At 42.8% G+C, this 19178-nt stretch overlaps 2 protein-coding genes across 6 annotated transcripts in view; both read left to right on the forward strand.

Moving 5' to 3' along the window:
* Window positions 1-14130, forward strand: part of slc35c2 (solute carrier family 35 member C2) — a 74905-nt gene extending 60775 nt beyond the window's left edge. For 3 of the 4 annotated variants that reach the window (XM_060938195.1, XM_060938197.1, XM_060938198.1), the window contains 2 exons: window positions 3284-3413; window positions 12519-14130. In XM_060938195.1, the coding sequence (XP_060794178.1) occupies window positions 3284-3413; window positions 12519-12625 (237 nt within the window). In that variant the 3' untranslated portion in view covers window positions 12626-14130. The remainder of the gene's footprint in view (window positions 1-3283; window positions 3414-12518) is intronic. The other variant, XM_060938196.1, reaches the window with a different exon arrangement.
* A 3540-nt stretch (window positions 14131-17670) lies between these two features.
* The window catches only part of LOC132896979 (collagen alpha-1(XIV) chain), a 93232-nt gene continuing 91724 nt past the window's right edge, over window positions 17671-19178 (forward strand). The window contains exon 1 of one of the 2 annotated variants that reach the window (XM_060938193.1): window positions 17671-17916. The gene's annotated coding sequence lies outside the window, so the exon portion shown is untranslated. The remainder of the gene's footprint in view (window positions 17917-19178) is intronic. The other variant, XM_060938194.1, reaches the window with a different exon arrangement.

The following is a 19178-nucleotide window of genomic DNA, read 5'->3' on the forward strand; positions in this document are numbered from 1 at the left end:
GACCAAGCTAGAGCTTTTTGGCAACAAACACTCTAATGCATCACAAAAGATGAGTATGCGGAAAAGCACCTCATGCCCACTGTGAAGTATGGGGGAGGATCGATGATGCTGTGGGCCTGTTTCTTTTCCAAAGGCCCCGGGAACCTTGTTAGGGTGCATAGCATCATGAACTCTTTGAAATACCAGGACATTTTAAATCAAAATCTGGTGGCCTCTGCCCGAAAGCTGAAAATGGGTCGTCACTGGGTCTTTCAGCAAGATAATGACCCTAAACATGTGGCCAAATCTACACAGAAATGGTTCACCAGACACAAAATCAAGCTCCTCCCATGGCCATCTCAGTCCCCAGACCTCAACCCAATTGAAAACCTGTGGGGTGAGCTGAAGAGGAGAGTGTATAGTAGAGGACCCAGGACTCTGGATGATTTAGAGAGATTGTGCAAAGAGGAATGGTCGAATATCCCTCTCTCTGTATTCTCCCATCTTGTGGAAATATTATAGGAGAATGTGGCCACCACATGTGGAGTGCTGTCTTGTTGGCAAAAGGGAGTTGTACAAAGTATTAACATCGGGGTGCCAATAATTGTGGCACACATGATTTCATGTAAAAGAATTATTTCTTATGTGGGATCCCCCCCCCCCCCCCCCCCCCCCATAAATGCACTTGAATTAAAGGTTGGATTTTTTTTTTTTTTTGCATTGTTGTCCTATATTATTTAAAAAAAATTAACTTATTAGAAACCTAAGAACATATCTTAACGAGGGGTGCCAATAATTGTGGAGGGCGGTGTGTGTGTGTGTGTGTGTGTGTGTGTGTGTATACTGTTTCCGAGGAGTATTTAAAGGGTACAAATAAGTACCTCAGAGGATCCTGCCCCAGTGACAAACCGTTGTACCCCTGACGGTACAATAATGTACTTTATTTTTTGAGTGTGTACAAAGCTATTCTACCTGATCTTCATCCAGTCATGAAATGTTTCTAATCTGATGGGGGTAGCCTTTTCCAGGATGACATTGTTCCCATCCACAGGGCTTACTGAACAGCTTGATGGGTATGAATATCATGTAAATCATATGCTATAGCCTTCAGTCACCAGATCTCAACTCAGTTGAACACGTGGGAAAGTCTGGACAGTGTTCTCCACTGCCATCATCAAAACACCAACTAGGAAAATAAAATCAAAGCAAAAATGTTAGTGTTCTCCACGGCCGCTTTTAAAGTGGCCGCCACATGTTAATTCTGGCCCGCCACCCTTCCCTTGGCCAAAAAAAAATACGTAACTTCATCAGTATACACCAAATAAATCGTAAAATATTCGCCACCTTATAATTTTGTAACTATTTAACACGCAGAAGACCATTAAACGAATGCATACGGGGCTACCTGAAGTGGCCATGCGGTTGCGAAAGAAAACCATCCGGCCGGCTGCATACAGATTGTGATCCAGAGCTCTGCAGATTGAGGTCTATCCCTGCGTTACACTACACCGCATCACATTACACTATACTGACACATGGTAACGTTGGAAACTACAAGCTGCAGCTAGCCAGCAGCTAAATAACTTTGCGGTGCACACGCTTGTAGCGTTATTGTGCAACGGTTATGCTTATCTGTCGTCTTTTCTGACCATACACAGTTACAGTAATCATATAACAGCACACACACACATTAGTTAAGTTCAGGTCTTTTATTTTACGTATCTGTGATTGTGTAGGTGAGAGCTGCATTTTCCTGTTGCTTCACTGTGATTGTTTACTGCAGGACTTTCGGGTTCCTGGGTCAAAGGACCCGAACTACGGAGGCCGGGGTGGCTTTGTAGTGCCAGTCTCGGGCACGCGCACCAGCTCGTGCATGGATTGGAGTGGTTTCACCCAATTAAAATGTGTATTGTAAAAAAAGTATGCATTTATTGTAATTGGGTATTTTGTTAATGCATGGAAGTTCATTTATTTTTCACACAGGAAAAAAATATAATTAATTCAGGCATGCGCAATGGGTGCATCAGTCTCAACTGAAATGTCAAATGAATCTTACCACTGATAAAGATATGTACAGTAAGAATGTGTTAATTTTTTGTCAAATGATTTTAACAATGATTGATTGATTTAGCATTTCCTATCCATTTATTGGCCAGTTTCACTGTCAAAAAGGCCCAAAGTCCTTCAGCTTCAGGGGGACTTCGTACCCCTGCCCCCCCAAACCCCCGCCACCACCTTTTATTTTTGAGAAGTGCCCTGTTGTTATATTATATTATGTTATGTTATATTCAGTGCTGTCAAGCGATTAAAATATTTAATCGCGATTAATGTCGCGACTGTCATAGTTAACTCGCGATTAATCGCAATTTAATCGCACATTTTTGTCACATGAAAAACCATTGTAATTCTCTTATCAGCAATAAAACGTGAATGAGCTTGCTTTGTATTGCAAAGCATAACACATCTTGATACAGCCACTACAAAGTGAAACCTAAGCCAAACACCGGGGCTAGCAAAAGAACCATGAGTGACGTGATCTACTGTTTGAGTTAGTCTACAACTCGGAGAGACAGGTTACACAGTGACGGTAGGCTTGACATGCTTGATTATAATATAAAGTACACTGTTATATTAACTTTAAGTTGTTCGCTGATAAATATTGCATTGAATCTGATCTTTACTGTTTCAGCTCACTTAACACATTTTGTACTTTTACACTTTCTGCCTGTTGATGCGTCGCGCTGTCCAATCAGAGGCGGCCAAATTTGCATATTACAGGAAGGATTTCTGGGATAGCATTGAGTTTACAGTTCAGAGGGATCTGGCTTCTTTAGACGCTGTCTTCTTAAAACTGAAGAAATATTTAAAAAGAGCCAAATGAGCCAGTCTTTTGAACGGCTCTTTTCAAATAACGGATCACAAAGATGCGGATCCCATCAAAGAGCCATAAATCCCATCTCTACTAGCGCGCCCTGCCCGCGCTGGTTCTTTGGGGGGAGGGCAGAGGACTCTGGCTGTGCGGGGCGTGGCATTATAGTCTAGCTGCTATCGGTTTTCTAAGCAAAGTCTATGTTCCAAGTTCCTGGCAGTTTCAAAAGCTTATGAAAAACCTACATCATGTCACAGAGCGTTAATCTCGCGATAAAAAATTATCGCCGTTAAAATTGAGTCAAGTTAACGCGTTAATAACGTGACATTTTTGACAGCACTAATTATATTATATATTATATTATATTATATTATATTATATTGCAGTGAAACATGCTCATCCTATCTCTCTCTCTCTCTCTCTCTCTCTCTCCAGGAGGTGTGCACTTTGCTGCTTGCAGTAGAATTTATGGGAGACAAAATGAGCACAGTGAACTGGTTGGGGTTTGTCGTTTGTCTGTCGGGTATCTTGCTACACGTGGGTCTCAAGACATACTACAGCAAAGGTTTGGGGGTGTTTTTGTTTTGTTTTTTTTCCCCTCCCCTCCCATTTATTATCCATGGCATAACAGTTCTTTCAGTCAGCTTAATTAAAACTTACACCATGACTTTGATTGGTTTAAATATTTTATATAACACTTTATTGATATTTATTTAATATGGCTAGGCTGTAAGCCCAGAATACAAAATGGGGCATTTTTATAAGAAGTTGTTTACAGGAATGGCTTTTAAATATCTTGAATAGAGAGCGTGCAGAGCCGTATCAGCAAGCATGGACGTTAAAAATAAGCGTAAGGTGGTGTGAATTGCTAAGTTTAGACCCTGGTGCATGAGGGTGGGGGAAGGGGAAAGGAAGCACATGTCTCAGTGTTCTTTTACGTCTGACATTTTCTATCCTTGTGCACTTCACAGATACATCCTCACGTAGGTTCTGATCTATAGCCTTGTCTGTATATATCTGGATCTGTTCAAAAACTCATTTGTTTTCTATCTGTTTTGAAAAGGATCATCTCCACAGTGTACACTTTTTTTTTTTAAATCTCTCCACACAAAAATGAGAACAATTCTAAAATGTCCAGACCTCTGCACTGTGTATGCACATAACATTTAACAAGTGCATCACAATAGTGGTCGTGATAGTACTGGATATGAAGGGGAAAACCTCGATCAGTAGCCAATGGTGTAGCCAGAAACTTATTTTCAGATGAACCTTGGCAAAAGTGAGTGGGCACAAATTTTACTTGCCATCCTGATAACCTACAGCAGTTGGAGAAGGATTTCGGGAGTCATTTGTGATAGGAAAGTCCCAGCAAAAGTGAAAGGTAAGATGTATAAGACAGTAGTGAGACCAGCTGTGATGTATGGATTGGAGACCGTACCCTTAACGAAGAGACAGGAGGCAAAGTTGGAGGTGGCGGAGTTGAGGATGTTAAGGTTTGCGATGGGAGGTTGGACAGGATAAGGAACGAGCACATCAGGGGGACAGCACATGTGGAGAACTTGGGAATTAAGCTAAGAGAGATCAGACTGAGTTGGTATAGGCACATCCTGAGAAGAGATGCAGAGCACGTTGGAAGGAGAATGTTGAGGATGGAGCTGCCGGGCACACGAAAACGAGGAAGGCCAAAGAGGAGATACGTGGATGTGGTGAGAGAGGACATGAAAGTGGCAGGTGTGGTAGAGAAGGATGTGGAAGACAGGGAGCAATGGAGACAAAAGATCCGCTGTGGCGACCCCTAATCAGGAGCAGCCAAAAGAAGATGAAGATGATTTTGATAACCTACACATTGCTTATAACTTGCTGTTGAACTGAAAGACAGGTCAGATACCCTGTATGGCAACTGTCGTGTAGCCTACTCAATAATGAAGCCAATCCAATCTTCCATTCATTGTTTGCATTGAAACAGAATATATAGTATACCACAAAGTATATGGTGGTATACTACCACCATATACTTTATGGTGGAGCAGAAGCTGAAGGAGAACAGCATGAGGGAGGTCTGGGAAGGTGTGAAAACCATCACAGGCCACAATACAAAGACCAGAGTCGTTGAGGGGACAGTGGAGAGGGCGAATGAGTTGAATGACTTCTTCAATCGGTTCAACCAGCCCACATCCCCCCCCCCTCTCCCTCACTGCAGCCATCTCTCCTTCTTCCCTCAACACATCTCCCCCCAGTCATCACAGCAGCCCCCTCCTCCCCCACGCATTACTGCAGACCAGGTCAGAGGTCAACTGACGAAGCTTCACCCCAGGAAAGCAGCAGGCCCGGACAAGGTGTGTCCACGACTACTGAAGACCTGCGCTGCTGAGCTGAGTGAACCACTCCAACGCATCTTCAACCTCAGCCTGCAGCTGGGGAGAGTGCCCACCCTCTGGAACACATCATGTATCGTTCCCGTTCCCAAAAAGAATTGGCCCAGCAAGCTGAACGATTTCCGACCGGTGGCACTCACTTCACATCTGATGAAGATGTTGGAGCGGCTCTTCCTCAGCCTCCTCAGACCCCAGGTACAACATGCCAGGACTATCCTGCAGTTTGCGTACCGGGCAGGTGTTGGTGTGGAAGACGCCATCCTCTACCTGCTACACTGAGCCCACTCGCATTTGGATAAGGGAAATGGCACAGTGAGAATCCTCTTCTTAGACTTCTCGAGTGCCTTCAACACCATCCAGCCCCTACTGCTTCAGGACAAACTGAACAGGATGCGAGTGGACCCCTGCCTGGTCACCTGGATCTCCACCTACCTCACTGACAGGCTGAAGGACATCACGTCTGACACTGTGATTAGCAGCACCAGAGCACCCCAGGGCACGGTGCTGGCCCCTCATCTCTTCACCCTGTACACCGTGGACTTCTGCTACAACTCGGAGCTGTGTCACATTCAGAAGTTTGCCGATGACACAGCCATCCTTGGGTGACGACAGAGAGGAGGAGTATAGGAGCCTGGTGAGGGACTTTGCTGTGTGGTGCAACAGGAACCATCTGCAGCTCAACACCTCAAAGACCAAGGAGCTGGTCATTGACTTTGGGAGGTCCAGAGCAAGGTCACGACCAGTTCTGATCGAGGGAGTTGAGGTGGAGGCTGTGGATTCCTACAAGTACCTCGGGCTGTGGCTGGACAGAAAGCTGGACTGGACTTGCAACACCAAACACTTATACAGGAAGGGACAGAGCAGGCTATACTTCCTTAGGAGGCTGCGGTCCTTTAACATCTGCAGAAAACTCCTGTGGATGTTCTATCAGTCTGTGGTCGCCAGTGTTCTGTTTTACACTGTGGTGTGCTGGGGGGGGCAGCACATCCAAGAAGGACACATCCAGGCTGGACAAACTGATCAGGTGGGCCGGCTCTGTGGTCGGCATGAAGCTGGACTCTCTGGTGATGGTGGCAGAGAAGAGGTCTATGGACAAACTATTGAACATCATGGACGATGTCAGTCACCCTCTGCACACCGTCATCAGCAACCACAGGAATCTGTTCAGTGACAGAATGCTGCTTCCCAAGTGCAGGACTAACAGACTCAAAAACTTCTTTGTCCCTCATGCTATCAGACTGTACAACTCCTCTCTGGGGGGGGATGAGGGGTAACAGGAGGACAGAGGACGGGAAGGAGCAGTAGCCTAGCCTAGCCTAACAATAAGCAATACCGGACAATGTGCAATATAAAGTGCAATATCTCTCCTGCCGCGCCCCCCCCCCCCCTTTTTTTGTTTTTCCTCCTCCCCCTCCCCCCTTCCTCTCTTCCCCATATCTTATTCTTTTTATATTTGTATATGTAAATCATTTATTTTAATTTATCTAGAAGTTTTCCTCTATTTCTTTTCTCTGTTTATCTGGAATGATGCTGCTGGAATCTTAATTTCCCTGAGGGAACCCTCCCAAAGGGATCAGTAAAGTTTTATCTAATCTAATCTACAACCCTGATTCCAAAAAAGTTGGGACAAAGTTCAAATTGTAAATAAAAACGGAATGCAATAATTTACAAATCTAAAAAACTGATATTGTATTCGAAATAGAACATAGACAACATATCAAATGTCGAAAGTGAGACATTTTGAAATTTCATGCCAAATATTGGCTCATTTGAAATTTTATGATAGCAACACATCTCAAAAAAGTTGGGACAGGGGCAATAAGAGGCTGGAAAAGTTAAAGGTACAAAAAAGGAACAGCTGGAGGACCAAATTGCAACTCATTAGGTCAATTGGCAATAGGTCATTAACATGATTGGGTATAAAAAGAGCATCTTGGAGTGGCAGCGGCTCTCAGAAGTAAAGATGGAAAGAGGATCACCAAACCCCCTAATTCTGCGCCGACAAATAGTGGAGCAATATCAGAAAGGAGTCCGACAGTGTAAAATTGCAAAGAGTTTGAACATATCATCATCTACAGTGCATAATATCATCAAAAGCTTCAGAGAATCTGGAAGAATCCCTGTGCGTAAGGGTCAAGGCCGGAAAACCATACTGGGTGCCTGTGATCTTCGGGCCCTTAGACGGCACTGCATCACATACAGGCATGCTTCTGTATTGGAAATCACAAAATGGGCTCAGGAATATTTCCAGGGAACATTATCTGTGAACACAATTCACCGTGCCATCCGCCGTCGCCAGCTAAAACTCTATAGTTCAAAGAAGAAGCCGTATCTAAACATGATCCAGAAGCGCAGACGTCTTCTCTGGGCCAAGGCTCATTTAAAATGGACTGTGGCAAAGTGGAAAACTCTTCTGTGGCCTGTTCTGTGGCGAATCAAAATTTGAAGTTCTTTATGGAAATCAGGGACGCCGTGTCATTCAGACTAAAGAGAAGAAGGACGACCCAAGTTGTTATCAGCGCTCAGTTCAGAACCCTGCATCTCTGATGGTATGGGGTTGCATTAGTGTGTGTGGCATGGGCAGCTTACACATCTGGAAAGACACCATCAATGCTGAAAGATATATCCAGGTTCTAGAGCAACATATGCTCCCATCCAGACGACGTCTCTTTCAGGGAAGACCTTGCATTTTCCAACATGACCAGGCCAAACCACATACTGCATCAATTACAGCATCATGGCTGCGTAGAAGAAGGGTCCGGGTACTGAACTGGCCAGCCTGCAGTCCAGATCTTTCACCCATAGAAAACATTTGGCGCATCATAAAACGGAAGATGCGACAAAAAAGACCCAAGACAGTTGAGCAACTAGAATCCTACATTAGACAAGAATGGGTTAACATTCCTATCCCTAAACTTGAGCAACTTGTCTCCTCAGTCCCCAGACGTTTACAGACTGTTGTAAAGAGAAAAGGGGATGTCTCACAGTGGTAAACATGGCCTTGTCCCAACTTTTTTGAGGTGTGTTGTTGTCATGAAATTTAAAATCACCTAATTTTTGTCTTTAAATGATACATTTTCTCAGTTTAAACATTTGATATGTCATCTATGTTCTATTCTGAATAAAATATGGAATTTTGAAACTTCCACATCATTGCATTCTGTTTTTATTTACAATTTTTACTTTGTCCCAACTTTTTTGGAATCCGGGTTGTAATCTAATCTAAAGTACTGCTGCATTTTTATCCACCAAGCACACATTAACCAGAAGTAGCATAAAATGCATGCACTGTCAGAACAAATGCTGTGACACCCCCCCATATTACAGAAATGTTCAAGATAATCTTTGCAACAGTGGGTAAACTAAAAACACATTAGGCTACTTGCGGTGTAATACAAACAACTGGCTCGACAGAAATTAGTTGAACATGTACTAGTGCAGCATGAAGGAGCCAAGCAGATTTGTTAATCGCCTAATACAGATGTCAGTCGAACCCATTAAGCACGATAAAATAAAAAAATTTGGAGCACCTTTTCTTTTGCTTCAGGAGCATTTGTTTAAACATGGAGCATTTAGTTGTGGTGTTACTGCAAACCACAAGGTGGCATTCTTCAAATACTGCATACTGCTGCAGCTCTACTTGTCAACTGCTCTGTATGTTCTGCATGCTTGGGTCAGCCCTCGCTCTCTATTAAAGATACTATTTATATTCATTGCTGTTACGTGTATTATAGGAAGATGCTGCTTTTGATATTTTCAGAGAGCACAGTTTGTTTTCTTTATTCTGATCATTAATCAGAAAATATGTCCAGCTTGCTGTCATTTTGTGTCGTCTGTTCATTAGAGTGGCAATGTACACTAGGCTTCCATTACATTATATCATTTGGTATTGAATCATTTTTTATGAGTAAATTAGCACAATGTCAGACAGATATCCTATACTAATATTGGTATTGATGCATCCCAAATTATGACAAAACATTAGTCCTGTTAATATTTTTCACCAGGATATCTTGTCCCTCCTTCAAATACCACTGCGGTCAGAAGTTTACATGTGGACATGAATGTCGAGGCAGAGTTTGCCTTTCAGTGGTTTCTTTGAACTGTTCTTTTTCTGTGGCAGAATGATCAGAATCAGAATCCCTTTTATTGCCAGGTATGTGAACACACACAAGGAATTTGACTCCCGTTTCACAAACAGATAAAAAGCGTAGACAAAAACAAAACAAAAAGCTATGTACATGGAGAAGGGTAAATATATGTATAGACAAGGATTTTTTTGGTTAATCTTTTGGTGCAAAATGGTGCATAGTGCAAGGATCTCATCTCATCTCATTATCTCTAGCCGCTTTATCCTTCTACAGGGTCGCAGGCAAGCTGGAGCCTATCCCAGCTGACTACAGGTGAAAGGCAGGGTACACCCTGGACAAGTCACCAGGTCATCACAGGGCTGACACATAGACACAGACAACCATTCACACTCACATTCACACCTACGGTCAATTTAGAGTCACCAGTTAACCTAACCTGCATGTCTTTGGACTGTGGGGGAAACCGGAGCACCCGGAGGAAACCCACGCGGACACGGGGAGAACATGCAAACTCCACACAGAAGGGCCCTCGCCGGCCCCGGGGCTCGAACCCAGGACCTTCTTGCTGTGAGGCGACAGCGCTAACCACTACACCACCGTGCCGCCCTAGTGCAAGGATGACTTAGTAAATATAAATATACAGTGTGCACAGAATGACGGTATGAGTGTGCAGATATTTCACAGTTGATGTTACTGATATTTGAGTCCGGTTTTAGCTGTTCATCACAGAGACAGCCTGAGGGGGAAAAAACTGTTCTTGTGTCTGGTTGTTTTTGCGTACAGTGTTCTGTAGTGTCTCCCAGAGGGGAGAAGTTTAAACAATTTGTGACCAGGGTGTGATGGGTCTGCAGAGATGTTACCTGCCCGTTTCCTGACTCTGGACAGGTACAGGTCTTGGATGGAGGGCAGGCTGACACCAATAATTTTCTCTGCAGACCTTATTGTCCGTTGCAGTCTGTTCTTGTCCTGCTTGGTGACCGATCCAAACCAAACAGTGATGGAAGAGCAGAGAACAGACTAAATGATGGCAGAGTAGAATTGTGTCAGCAGCTCCTTAGACAGGTTGAGCTTCCTGAGCTGGCGCAGAAAGTACAACCTCTGCTGGGCCATTTTGATGATGGTGACTGTGTTGGTCTCCCACTTCAGGTCCTAGGAGATTGTGGAGCCCAGAAACCTGAAGGTTTCAACAGCAGTCACAGTGTTGTTGGTGATGGGCGGCAGGGTGGGGAGGGGGGGGGGCTCCTCCTAAAGTCCACTGTCATCTCCACAGTTTTGAGCGTGTTCAGCTCCAGGTTGTTCTGACCGCACCAACAGACCAGCCGTTCAACCTCCTGTCTGTATGCAGGCTCGTCACCATCTTGGATGAGGCCGATGACTGTTGTGTTGTCTGCAAATTTCAGGAGTTTAACAGACGGGTCTCTTGAGGTGCAGTTCATCTTCAATCAGCAAGGGCATTGAAGATGAAACGTGGCTGGGTCTTTTCAGCATGACCATGATCCCAAATACACTGCCCGGGCAACGAAGGAGTGGCTTCGTAAGAAGCATTTCAAGGTCCTGGAGTGGCCTAGCCAGTCTCCAGATCTCAACCCCATAGAAAATCTTTGGAGGGAGTTGAAAGTCCGTGTTGCCCAGCGACAGCCCCAAAACATCACTGCTCTAGAGGAGATCTGCATGGAGGAATGGGCCAAAATACCAGCAACAGTGTGTGAAAACCTTGTGAAGACTTACAGAAAACGTTTGACTTCTGTCATTGCCAACAAAGGGTATATAACAAAGTATTGAGATGAACTTTTGTTATTGACCAAATACTTATTTTCCACCATAATTTGCAAATAAATTCTTTAAAAATCAGACAATGTGATTTTCTGGATTTTTTTTTTCTCATTTTGTCTCTCATAGTTGAGGTATACCTATCATGAAAATTACAGGCCTCTCTCATCTATTTAAGTGGGAGAACTTGCACAATTGGTGACTGACTGACTAAATACTTTTTTGCCCCACTGTAACTTTAATGGGGGGGGGAATACCACAACAGCATAGCGCATAAGTTTTAAGGTCCAAAATGTCTTAACTTGCTAAGGCCTCTTAATTTCCTGCGAGTGATCATGATGGACTACAGCTGGTAGCTTTTCTTTGCCAACATAAAAACGGTTTGTTTGACAGCACTCATTGGATTGACACACACAGTACAATGGGAAAGTCCAAGGAGCTCAGTGCAGGTCGCAAAAGATGATTAATAGATTTACGCAACTAAGTGCAGATTCCAATATCATCAATCCAAACAATTGTATAAATACAACTTATTGGGAGGTGTAGCCATTTTGCTGGAAGAAGATGCAAACTTCTTCCAGCTGAGAGGAAATTGATTCGGGTCATCAGGAACAACCCAGAAACCACCAAGGCACAGGTCTGCCCTAAACTGGAAGCTGCTGGAACACTGTACCAACTGTTAGCATCATGCTCTGGGGCTGTTTTGCCGCCAGTGGCACATTTATACAAAATGGGTGAAAGCATGAAGAAGGAGGAATACCTCAGAATTCTTCAGCATCACCTCAAACCATCAGATATAATTCAGGGTTCCAACAGGACAGTGACCCCAAACATGCATCAGAGCTGGTTATGGAATGGACTAGCAGACTAACATTTAAGCTTAAAACAAATTCTGACCTCTACCCTATCAAATATTTGTGTACTGTGCTTATAAGTCAGTTCAGTGCCAAGAAACGTGCATTTAATTGAATTCTACCAATTCTGTCAAGAAGAGTGGTCAAATATCCAACCAGAATTCTACCAGAAGCTTGTTGATGGCAACCAAAAGTGTCCGGTCAAGGTGAAACTTGATAATGGACATTTAACCAAATATTAGTGGTGCTGTATGCATGTTGTTGACTGTGTGTGTGTGTGTGTGTGTGTGTGTGTGTGTGTGTGTGTGTAATATACTTGTGCCCCATGTTAATTTCAGAAAACCTAAAATAAATGAATTCTAGTGCATTTAATTCTTTTTTTTCTATTAAATATAGATGTTGTACAATCATTCTGCCACAGAAAAATAACAGTTCAGAGAAATCACTGAAAGCCAAATATTGCCATGACATTCATGTCCGTGTATGTAAACTTGACCACAACTGTATATTAGAGGTTTTCACTCGTCTTTTTTTTTTTTTTTTAACTTAAGCATGTTTGCTTGTGGTTTTTTTTTTTAAGGTAATGGATCTACAGTAAGATCACTGCCAGGCAGAGAAAATGCGGACATGGAGCTCCCTCTTCTTATTTCCAGAGATGATTGCTCTGAGGCAGAGGATGAAGGATAAATGAAATGAGACCACACACTCCAAGCAGAAGAAGAAATGCACAGGATGATCATGTTGATCAGAGACTTACTGAGACACCTATTCTGCACATCAGCAGTGTTGAAGGAACAGGGATGTCTGTTATGCCTTGCCTACAGGGGAAACCGGGGTGGGTTTCCAAAAAGGATCGTAGCACAGAGATCCTCGTTAAATGGTAGAGCAAGCATCACAATGAACACTCTCTCTCTCCTAGTTAAGATGCTCTTAGCATTAAGAGGCTTTTGGGAAACCCATCTCAGTGCAGTTTAGTCCCTGACTGTGATCAGGTTCAGGGCTGCATGGTTCATTTCATATCATGAGTATGTTCATAATTAAATTTCCAAATCATTAAAGGCTTTTTGTCTGATCGATAAAATGACCAAAAATTATGCTTCATTAAGTACCCTGACTGAGATGTTTTGGGACTTCTTTAATAAATCTTAAATTTGTACATTTTAATCAGAATGTTTTTGAAGTTTCAGAAAATGTGTTGATTTGTAACACACAGGGATATGTGACTTATTTATTTCTATCTTTCAGCCTTTGCCAGGTTTCTCAGGTGAAACTCAGGACAGTTTCCATGTGGCCTTATGTATTGTTGTTTACAGAAAAGTAATTGATTTACAGTTGATTTTTAGGTCATGTAGTAATTTGTAAATTGTATACTTTAATAATAGTTAACAAGAACTATGTTAAATAAAAGCCTTAGCTCATTTGTCATTCTATAAACACGCTGCACAGGCTGCTCTCCTCACCTTCTGCCATTTGTTGATGTTTTAAATTACGACCAGTTTTACATCCCTTTAAAAACACACCTGTGTTCACAGAGTGGAAGAGGAAATTTTTATTTTATTTACTACGCTGCTTTCTAGCAAAGAGAACTGACTAAACTTGAGTTTATTGGAGTGCTGCTGGCTGTTTGACCTGTCCTCAGTGGATGTTGCCATAATTCACAATTTGTGCAGCGAAGAAGAGGTTGATGAGATCATTTTGAACTGAATTCAGAGCTTTACCATGCTTTATATCCTTTTAATATGCTTTAACTCTGATGTAAAACATAATTTTAGGACTTAAGGCTCTGGGCTTACTGCTTCATAGCCGTATCTTGTTTAGGCTATACCATATTATTGCAAAAGCTCAGAAGGCTGATTAAACTTTTTTTTTTTTATTGATCCTGATTATTTTCCTGAGCAATACCTTTTTAAATTTAATGCTCATATGTGTATATACTCCTTACTGTGCTGGGCCAAGCCATAAGAGAAGGGATTTTGGGGCCCCCTAGATTGCTTCACATCGGAGCCTAGCCGACTGAGTTTACCCAGCGGGTGCCACATGGCTGAAGCAAACTGTTTGAAGCTTAAAATTCCTGCAAATCTGATCCCTCCCTTTAAAAGTGTTCCCAAATCACAAACCCAGGCTGTAACACCTCAATGCTAGTGCAATCAGGAGTTTACTCACAGGTCAATAAAACTACCTCCTACTCTTGATTTACAGTGATGGATTCCTCCCCTTCTGTTTATAGCCTGGGGTCCCCAATGCTCCAGGCTATAACTTGACAGTTTCTGGTATGATGGAAATTTTGCTAATACAGTTTGGAGAGCCTTATTTCATCATCTAACAAAATGAGAAGCCAGGAGCCACTGTTGTATCACACTGAATTGTTGTATTGAGCCATCCACTGGTTTATAAGTGAAATCCAAGTTGTTTTAATGTGCTTTCTCTCCAATCCAAAGCTGTCCTTTGCATGGTGTAAAACCTCCCAACATCACTTTAATAAATTGAATCAGTTAAAGCTAAGACCTAAATAATTATGAGCACTATATTAGAATACCTGAATATTATACGAAAGTGCTTAGTGCATTTTATAGTTATTTTAGGCTGAAAATGTTAATATTAAAGGAAGCCTCCAACCTGAAACATTATTAAATGATTTATTGGAATATCTGTGACATGGGGCGGCACCTCACAGCAAGAAGGTCCGGGTTCGAGCCCCGTGGCCGGTGAGGGCCTTTCTGTGTGGAGTTTGCATGTTCTCCCCGTGTCCGCGTGGGTTTCCTCCGGGTGCTCCGGTTTCCCCCACAGTCCAAAGACATGCAGGTTAGGCTAATTGGTGGCTCTAAATTTACCGTAGGTGTGAATGGTTGTCTGTGTCAGCCCTGTGATGACCTGGCAACTTGTCCAGGGTGTACCCCACCTTTTGCCCGTAGTCAGCTGGGATAGGCTCCAGCTTGCCTGCGACCCTGTAGAACAGGATAAAGCAGCGAGAGATAATGAGATGAGATCTGTGACGTCCTAATTTGTTGGCTGGTATCTCCATGAGAAGTTTGCGACTGTCTGCCACACTGGCGTCACAGGTAGTCACTGCTAGTGCTTTTCCAATGGTGTTTATTAGGAGAAGAAAAAAAAGACATAATGGAGGATAACTTCACTGTCAGTTCCCAGGAGAAATCCGACATAGAAATGGTGAGGACAACAAAAACTGGATTCAAAGTTCAAAATGCAACTTGTTGGCGATCAATGAGATGAAAAGCATGATGGTGTTGACATAGAGTAGTATTAAAGTTGAAGCTTTGGGACCTTATTTGTTTGAACAAAGTTCACAGACGAGGTGAAAATCTGGACAAACTAAAGGACTAAATTAATGCTGGATCCCTAGATAGAGATGAAGCGAGGATGAAATCCACTGCACCAATATTACCAAATGATGAAATAGCATTGTGGGTAACGTCAGGAATGTTTGTCCAAAGTGAAAATGGATCTAAATCTCAAAGAAACGTGAAAGAATTTCATTATATTAATAAATCTTGGTTGCCACTGAAGATCGCATTGAGTATAAAGATGTGTAAAATATACTTGTAAGTAGTTCAGGGTGGATTTTTCCTTTAATTGTGATCCTGCAGGTCTTAATAAAGTTATGTAATAACCTGTGTCATAAACTAAAATCCATCTTTGTTGTACAATTCAGTAAAGAACAAAACTGTGATCTAAAACTGAATTAAATAGTTGAATGCTCAGGTTGCATAAGTGAGATAAAAGCACAGTGATGGAGAGGAGGTATGAAGGTTTACTGTAGTACTTTATCAGCGAGGAAAAAGCTCAGATGAAGTTTCCATCAGAGGTGGACAAAGTACCCAACTTCATGACTTAAGTCAAAGTACAGATCCCACTGGTCAAATGTTACTCTGATACAAGTGAAAGTTGTCCAGTCAAATTTTTACTGACGTTAAAGTACTGAAGTACTTGCTTTTAAAAATACTTAAGTATTAAAAGTACATTTTCTGTCAATGCATTGTTGTTGTTTTATTGCCACAATGCTTATAAAACCTCATGCCTCTGAAGCAACCTACTGCATTATTTTGTGAGTTCTCAAAATGAATGTACAGTGGTGCTTGAAAGTTTGTGAAGCCTTTAGAATTGTCTATATTTCTGCATAAATATGACCTAAAACATCATCAGATTTTCACACAAGTCCTAAAAGTAGATAAAGAGAACCCAGTTAAGCAAACGAGACAAAAATATTATACTTGGCCATTTATTTATTGAGGAAAATGAGCCAATATTGCATATCTGTGAGTGGCAAAAGTATGTGAACCTTTGCTTTCAGTATCTGGTGTGCCCTTATGCAACAACTAAACGTTTCCGGTAACTGTTGATCAGTCCTGCACACCGGCTTGGAGTAATTTTAGCCCATTCCTCCGTACAGAACAGCTTCAACTCTGGGATGTTGGTGGGTTTCCTCACATGAACTGCTCACTTCAGGTCCTTCCACAACATTTCGATTGGATTAAGGTCAGGACTTTGACTTGGCCATTCCAAAACATTATTCTTCTTTAACCATTCTTTGGTAGAACGACTTGTGTGCTTAGGGTCATTGTCTTGCTGCATGACCCACCTTCTCTTGAGATTCAGTTCATGGACAGATGTCCTGACATTTTCCTTTCGAATTCGCTGGTATAATTCAGAATTCATTGTTCCATCAATAATGGCAAGCCGTCCTGACCCGGATGCAGCAAAACAGGCCCAAACCATGATACTATCACCACCATGTTTCACAGATGGGATAAGGTTCTTATGCTGGAATGCAGTGTTTTCCTTTCTCCAAACAGAACGCTTCTCATTTAAACCAAAAAGTTCTATTTTGGTCTCATCCATCCACAAAACATTTTTCCAATAGCCTTCTGGCTTGTCCATGTGATCTTTAGCAAACTGCAGACACGCAGCAATGTTCCTTTTGGAGAGCAGTGGCTTTCTCCTTGCAACCCTGCCATGCACAGCATTGTTGTTCAGTGTTCTCCTGATGGTGGACTCATGAACATTAGCCAATGTGAGAGAGGCCTTCAGTTGCTTAGAAGTTACCCTGGGGTCCTTTGTGACCTCGCCGACTATTACACGCCTTGCTCTTGGAGTGATCTTTGTTGGTCGATCACTCCTGGGGAGGGTAACAATGGTCTTGAATTTCCTCTATTTGTACACAATCTGTCTGACTGGTGGAGTCCAAACTCTTTAGAGAAGGTTTTGTAACCTTTTCCAGCCTGCTGAGCATCAACAACGCTTTTTCTGAGCTCCTCCGAAATCTCCTTTTTGTTCATGTTATGATACACTTCCACAAACGTGTGTTGTGAAGATCAGACTTTGATAGATCCCTGTTCTTTAAATAAAACAGGGTGCCCACTCACACCTGACTCTAATTTCACCTTCAAATTAACTGCTACTGTAATCCTAGAGGTTCACATACAGTACTTTTGCCACTCACAGATATCATTTTCCTCAATAAATAAAATGACCAAGTGTAATTTTTCTTTTTTTTTTGGTCTACTTTTAGGACTTGTGTGAAAATCTGATGATGTTTTGGGTCATTTTTATGCAGAAATATAGAACATTCTAAAGGGTTCCCAAACTTTCAAGCACCACTGTGTACTCTAGAGTACTCGCTGGTGTGAAGACGAACATGTGAAGACTTGCTGTGTGTCACTGATCAGAACATCCCCAAATTTCTCTCAATCCGAACAAAGTTTCTTCAGAATCCGGGAGTTTTCTCTCCCAGCTGTTGCAGAGAGGAAGTGCACAGAGTTTCCACACCCAGGTTGGAGCAGAGGAAGGTGTTCAGGCGTCTCAGGTTTCGCGTTTGGAAGAGAAAAGGCAGACTGCAGGAGGTGTAGGTGTGTGTGTGTGTGAGAGAGAGAAAGAAAGAGAGAGAGAAAGAGAGAGCTGTAATCATCTTTCCACGTGTGGAATGCACACAGAGGAGTGAGAGGACAGACGCGTTGCCTCAGGTAAGACAGAACCGAGCCTGGCTCCAGGATACAGCTGCTGATTGTAAACACAGTAAAGTTGTTGTTGTTTTTTTTTTTTTTTAAACCTGTTATCTTTCATTTTTAAGAGTCTTTGCGGTTCAAAAAAGCTCATAGTAGGGATTTCTGATAAACTGTTTACACTCATGGACGCGTACAGTATATTAATCATGGAGTGTTTATTATTATTATTATTATTATTATTATTATGGAATGGTTCAAATATTAAGAACATCATGCAAATATGTGCCAGAATATTTCCCCCCCCCCTTTTTTTCTTTTTTTTTTTGGAGCTATTAAAGATTGCTAATCCTGTCTCTCTCTCTCTCTCTCTCTCTCTCTCTCTGTGTGCAGTACTAATCAAAAGTTTTAGATAGATTCTTAATTGTCATTGCACGTTACTATACAACCAAGGCCGGATTAACAGGGGCACCAACCACTCACAGCCAGTGGGGGGGCACCACATGACAGAAACTTTAAAAATATTTTTCGTGAATGTTTGTACACTTAAAATGGTTATACACTTGACATTGTTAAATCTCATCTCATCTCATTATCTCTAGCCGCTTTATCCTTCTACAGGGTCGCAGGCAAGCTGGAGCCTATCCCAGCTGACTACGGGCGAAAGGTGGGGTACACCCTGGACAAGTCGCCAGGTCATCACAGGGCTGACACATAGACACAGACAACCATTCACACTCACATTCACACCTACGCTCAATTTAGAGTCACCAGTTAACCTAACCTGCATGTCTTTGGACTGTGGGGGAAACCAGAGCACCCGGAGGAAACCCACGCGGACACGGGGAGAACATGCAAACTCCACACAGAAAGGCCCTCGCCGGCCACGGGGCTCAAACCCAGGACCTACTTGCTGTGAGGCGACAGCGCTAACCCAATTGAGTTGTTGTGCGAAGAGAAAATTAAAAAAAGAGAGAGAGACTCCAGGCATGTCTCATCTCATCTCATTATCTCTAGCCGCTTTATCCTTCTACAGGGTCGCAGGCAAGCTGGAGCCTATCCCAGCTGACTACGGGCGAAAGGCGGGGTACACCCTGGACAAGTCGCCAGGTCATCACAGGGCTGACACATAGACACAGACAACCATTCACACCTACGGGCAATTTAGAGTCACCAGTTAACCTAACCGGGCGGCACGGTGGTGTAGTGGTTAGCGCTGTCGCCTCACAGCAAGAGGGTCCGGGTTCGAGCCCCGTGGCCAGCGAGGGCCTTTCTGTGCAGAG

The sequence above is a fragment of the Neoarius graeffei genome, chromosome 13, assembly GCF_027579695.1.
Source record: "Neoarius graeffei isolate fNeoGra1 chromosome 13, fNeoGra1.pri, whole genome shotgun sequence".
Classification (NCBI taxonomy): domain Eukaryota; kingdom Metazoa; phylum Chordata; class Actinopteri; order Siluriformes; family Ariidae; genus Neoarius; species Neoarius graeffei.